Source organism: Nicotiana tabacum, chromosome 14 (assembly GCF_000715075.1).
Source record: "Nicotiana tabacum cultivar K326 chromosome 14, ASM71507v2, whole genome shotgun sequence".
Taxonomy (NCBI): Eukaryota; Viridiplantae; Streptophyta; class Magnoliopsida; order Solanales; family Solanaceae; genus Nicotiana; species Nicotiana tabacum.
In genome coordinates, this window is record NC_134093.1 from 17058007 (window position 1) to 17063546 (window position 5540).

General features: G+C 40.3%; 1 protein-coding gene across 1 annotated transcript; it reads left to right on the plus strand.

The window, feature by feature from the left end:
• Window positions 1-311: 311 nt before the first annotated feature.
• LOC142168828 (uncharacterized) lies at window positions 312-1196 on the plus strand. Its single transcript, XM_075229988.1, has 3 exons — window positions 312-525; window positions 580-917; window positions 975-1196. Exons 1-3 carry the CDS (start codon window positions 312-314, stop codon window positions 1194-1196), a joined length of 774 nt encoding a protein of 257 aa, XP_075086089.1.
• Window positions 1197-5540: the final 4344 nt, after the last annotated feature.

Here is a 5540-nt window from a genome sequence, read left to right on the forward strand (position 1 = left end):
CTGCAGAAAACTTCAAACAAGTGGCTAGGGAAGGGATTTATCACCCATAACTAGTGCTAAAGGAGGTAAAAAACTAAGAATAATCAGAGTAAAAATCCACCACAACCTTCAAGAATAATGCCCAGGAGGGCAACTTCTCTATCTAAATGATGATGATCAAAACATTAATATGGAACATAAGGTCTGTGAATACACAACAGGCCTTTACTAGGGTGATCAACATGAATAGGGAGCATAATTTTTGTGTAGTTGCATTGATGAAGCCTTTTCAAAAGAAGGGACGCATTGATAGATATAAAAGGATGTTGAATATGGAGACTGCTTATGCAAATTTTAATGGGCAAATATGGTTGTTCTTCGATGCAGTGGTGGAATGGGAATTAGTGGAGGATACTGAGCAACATGTGACTGTGAGAGTGTTTCACCATGACCTGGGGCAGCACATGATGATGACATTTGTTTATGCAAAATGTTCAGCAATGGAGAGGTTGGATTTGTGGGATCACTTGTATTACTTAGCAAGTGGTATGGAATTACCATGATTGGTAGGAGGGGATTTCAATGTGATATTGCATGAAGATGAGAAAATAGGGGGACTTCCAGTACACCCTCCTGAATATGAGGATTTTGCATTTTGTGTAAACTCTTATGGTTTGTTTGAGCAAGGGTACAAAGGAAGTCCATTAACATGGTGGAATGGGAGATCCAATGCTGAGTGTATATTCAAGAGATTGGATAGGCTTTTTGTGAATTTGCCATTTCAGAACATGTTGCCAACTATTGAAGTTGAGAATCTAATCAGAACTGGATCAGATCATGCACCGTTGCTAATGACATGTGGGGTGCAGACAACCAATTTTGTCAAGCCTTTCAGATTCTTGAACTTTTGGACAAAGCATGCTACATTTATGGATGTGGTGAGGTAGAATTGGGAAGTTGTTTTCATAGGGGATCCATTTTTTATGTTAAAGCAGAATATCAAGAGAGTGATGGCAGAACTCTCAAAATGGAGTAGGGAAACATTTGGTGATATCTTCAAGCAATTGGCTATTTTGGAGGACATTGTTAGGGTGAAGGAGATGTTGTTTGAAGAAGAGCCTATAACAGAGAATAGGATTGTGCTTCAAAAGGCTCAATCTGAATTGAAGAAATACTTGAGTATTGAGGAGCAGTATTGGAAGCAAAAACTGGGATGACTTGGTTTGTAGAAGGAGATAGGAATACAAGTTTCTTTCACAATCATGTCAATGGAAAAAGGAAAAAATTGCAACTGAAGAGGATCAAAAGTGGCAGTGGGGTATGGATTGAAGACTAGGAGCAATTGGCTACAGCTGCAGTGGACTTCTATCAAAAACAGTTCACAAATGAAGGTGATGCTTCTGAATTTTCCTTGCTCAATAATGTACCTTCAATGGTCACTATGGATCAGAATTTGGAACTTAGCAGATTGCCAACAATTGAAGAAGTAAGGGCAACAGTTTTTGAGCTTAGTGGGGAGAGTGCTAGTGGTCCTGATGGATTCACTGGCCTGTTTTATCAAACTTGCTGGGATGTTATTGGTGTTGATATACACAACATGGTGCTACACTTCTATAGAGGAGCTGCATTGCCTAAATCCATTACTCACACCAATCTAGTGTTACTGCCCAAGAAACCTAGAGTTGAGACCTTCTCTGACTTAAGGCAATTTAGTTTGAGCAACTTCATTAACAAGGTCTTGTCTAGGGTGTTACATGACATATTGGAGAGTTTTTTGCCATCTCTAATAACTCCTAATTAATCCGGATTTGTAAAAGGTATGAGTATATTTGAGAACATCTTATTGACTTAAGAAATTGTCACTGACATAAGGTTAAGGGGAAAGTCAGCTAATGTAGTAATCAAGCTTGATATGGCTAAGGCCTATGATAGGGTTTCATGGAAGTACTTATTGTATGTGCTAAGGAAGATGGGATTTTCTGAACACTTCATCAACATGGTGTGGAACTTGATGTCAAATAACTGGTATTCAGTATTGGTGAATGGGTAGTCCTCAGGGTTCTCTAAGTCGACAAGGAGTGTGAAACAAGGGGATCCCCTATCTCCAGTATTGTTCATTCTAGCTGCTGAGGTACTTTCCAGGTCTTTGAATAAGCTCTTTGAAGACAAGTCATTTGTGGGATTTGGAATACCTAAGTGGTCTGATCCTTTAAACCACTTGGCATATGCTGATGATATGATAATCTTTGCATCTTCTCATCCTCCCTCTTTGAGCAAGATTATGGCAATGTTGGGGAACTATGAGAAGATATCAGGTCAGATAATCAACAAAGATAAGAGTTCATACTACATGCATTCAAAGGTTGGTAATGGATTGTTTCAGGCAGTTGGAGCTATTACAGGATTTGCAAGAGGTAAATTCCCCTTCACATATCTGTGGTGTCCTATTTTTTACACTATAAGGAGGAAGGACAATTATGAGGATCTTATTAAGAAGGTGAAGGCTAAATTGCATTCATGGAAAGGAAAGCTGCTGTCATTTGGAGGAAAGGCAACACTCATCTCTAGTGTGTTGCAAAGTATGTCAGTTCACATGTTATCAGTCCTTGATCCACCAAACAGCATCCTGGGGCATCTACATAAGACTTTTGCTAGGTTATTTTGGAGCACAAAGGAAGAAGGGAGAAGCAGACACTGGGTTTCATGGAAAAATCTTTGCCTTCCTAAAGAGGAAGGGGGCCTAGGCTTTTGGTCCTTACATGATGTCTCAAGGACACTGTTTGCTAAACTATGGTGGAGGTTTAGGACCACAAAATCTTTGTGGTCTAATTTCATATGGAATAAGTATTGCAAGAAGGAGCTACCAACAATGGTGCATTTTAGGGGAGGGTCTCATGTTTGGAGACAAATGCTGAATGCTAGGGAAGAAGTAGAACATGAGATCATATGGGAATTGAAGAGTGGAACAACTAATATTTGGCATGAAAATTGGACTGGATTGGGTGCACTTTATCACGTATTACCTGAAGACTTTCCAATCAATGAAGATCTTCAGGAGGTGGCAGAACTGCGGCAAGGGGAATCATGGGATGATCAGCTGCTAGATCAAACTTTCAATGAGGAAATTGCAGAACATATAAGGCTAAATGTGCATTATGAAGGCAGTGAGGGATATTGGGATAGGCCATACCGGATGCCAACTCCTTCAGGCAAGTTCAGTGTTAGCAGTGCTTGGCAAATATTAAGGCATAGGGCTGATCCTAATTAGGAATTCAAGTTAATGTGAATTAAAGGTTTGCCATTCAAGATATCCTTCTTCTTGTGGAGATTGTGGAGGCAGAAAATAGCCACCGATGACATGTGGAGGAGGCAAGGGCAAATGGTGATGTCTAGGTATTGGTGTTGTCAGTAGCCCGAAGAGGAATCCATTGAGCATATATGTGTCACAAGTCCTACTGCCTCTAAGGTATGGAACTTGTTCATGGGGGCTGCTGGAATTTCTGTGCAATATATTCAATTGAAGCAGATTATAAGGCATTGGTGGTATGCTCAGTGTTGTCCAAAATTAAAGCCACTATTTCAAGCAGTACTAGCTATCATCACTTGGGAGCTTTGGAAGAGAAGAAATGCAAGTAAACATGGTGGTTCAGTGTCCACAAATAGGGTGATTCATGAGATAAATATGACATTGCATCAACTGGCAAGGGTGAGGTATGCTTGGATCCCTAATATTCCATTGTTATGGCCAGACATGATTCAATACTTTGAATGATATAAACCTATATTGATCACTACAAGAGTAACATGGCAGCTTCCTTTTCATGGTTGGTACAAATGTAATACTGATGGAGCTTCAAAGGGCCATCCTGGACCTAGCTCCCTAGGCTTTTGTGTGAGGGATGATGAAGGTGATGTGGTGTATGCTAGGGCAGTAGACCTGGGAGTGACAACTAATGTGGTAGCTAGAACTAAGGCTATTCTTCAAGGGTTGGAATACTGTGTGGAGCATGATCTTCACCCTCTCATATTGGAGACTGATTCATTGGTGATGAAGAAGGCAATAGAAGGGGAATGGAATCCTCCTTGGGTAATTGCACAGGATGTGAAGAAAATTATAGAGATGAAGGACAACTTCAATGTGATCTTTCAACATGTGTTCAGAAAAGGCAACTCAGTGGCGAATTGTATAGCTAATATTGTGTTCTCTTTTGCAGGTACATCTGAGTTTCATTCATTCTCTGAACTGCCTAGTACAGGGAGGAGGTTGATCAATCTAGACAAATCTCAATCACCTAACCTTAGGGTTAGGATAGCAAAGAGAAGAAGCCCAGACTGATGGCTTCACAGGATTGGACTCTGCACAAACCTGCATGTTTCTTTGTCTCATTCAGTATACTATTAAGGTACTTTCCAATGGTATTAGCATGGTCCCATACTCATTCTGGGGGTGCTTTGATAGTTTACAAAAAAAAAATGCGATAAGCAGGTGTGGGATGGTACAGTTTATCCTACTTCTGATATGTACAAATGCTAAGGAAAATGCTGAACCCATCATATGGTATTTTTGGAGATTGTTGAATCACTTCTCAGTGGTATTAGCATGCTTTCATGCTCAATCTGAGGATGGTTAGCAATGTTTAGAATTATGTCTACATTAAAGGTTCTAGTAGGGCGGATCTGAGCTTACAAGATCATAAAAAAGGCACAATTTCAAAGCCTGGCCTTAGCCTTGCAAAGCCTGCTTAAAGCCAGCTCATTCCTGGCTTTTGCCTTGCAAAGCCGGCCTAAAGCCAGCTCAAGCCTGGCTAAAGCCAGCTCATGCCTGGCTTTTACCTTGCAAAGTCTGTCTAAAGCCAGCTCAAGCCTGGCTTTTGCCCTGTAAAGCCTGCCTAAAGCCAGCTCAAGCCTGGCTTTTGCCTTGCAAAGCCTGCCTAAAGCCAAGCTCCTCTTCTACACATTAATTTTGATGAGTGAGCACATGATTAATACTTGGACAAAATCAGTCCACTGCATATGGAGATCATATAGTAGCTACACTTGGAAGACTATGCTGGCTTCAACTCTGTGGTGGAGATGTTTGAAATTCATTTTAGCCTATGGACAGTATACACTGGCGCCTGGTGAGAGCTTGATAGGTGCTGCTTGATATTTGCCAATGACAAATGGATTCACATACACTAATAGGAGAAGGAAGCATTCAACTTATCATGTTGTAATAGCTAGTTCATTAGATTTTAGCTTTTCTATCTTTTTAATAGCTAGTAGCTTCATGCAACTTCTATTTTGGTTTGGACATCTTGTAAGCTTTGAACCCATTTTGGGATTTTATTTATATATTAGCCACTAGGCAAGTGATGCCGAGTAGTATAGTTGCTTAAAAAAAATCCAAATTCGGATCTTGAGTGAGGAAGAAAGGATGAAATCCTTGTGCTCTTGCTTCTCCCTCTTCTCCTTAGCTTACTTAGGTCTAAGGTATGTCAAAAGTGTGTCAAAAATGATGTTTTGGGGTATTTAATCCGCTCCCAAAACAAATCCCAAATGAAACTACATTTTTCTTAGCG

Coding starts and splice junctions, on each gene's coding strand:
- LOC142168828 (XM_075229988.1), top strand. CDS start 312: ATGGAGACTGCTTATGCAAATTTTAATGGGCAAATATGGTTGTTCTTC. Junction 526..579: donor CTTGTATTACTTAGCAAGTG/GTATGGAATTAC, acceptor TATTGCATGAAG/ATGAGAAAATAGGGGGACTT. Junction 918..974: donor ATGCTACATTTATGGATGTG/GTGAGGTAGAAT, acceptor ATGTTAAAGCAG/AATATCAAGAGAGTGATGGC.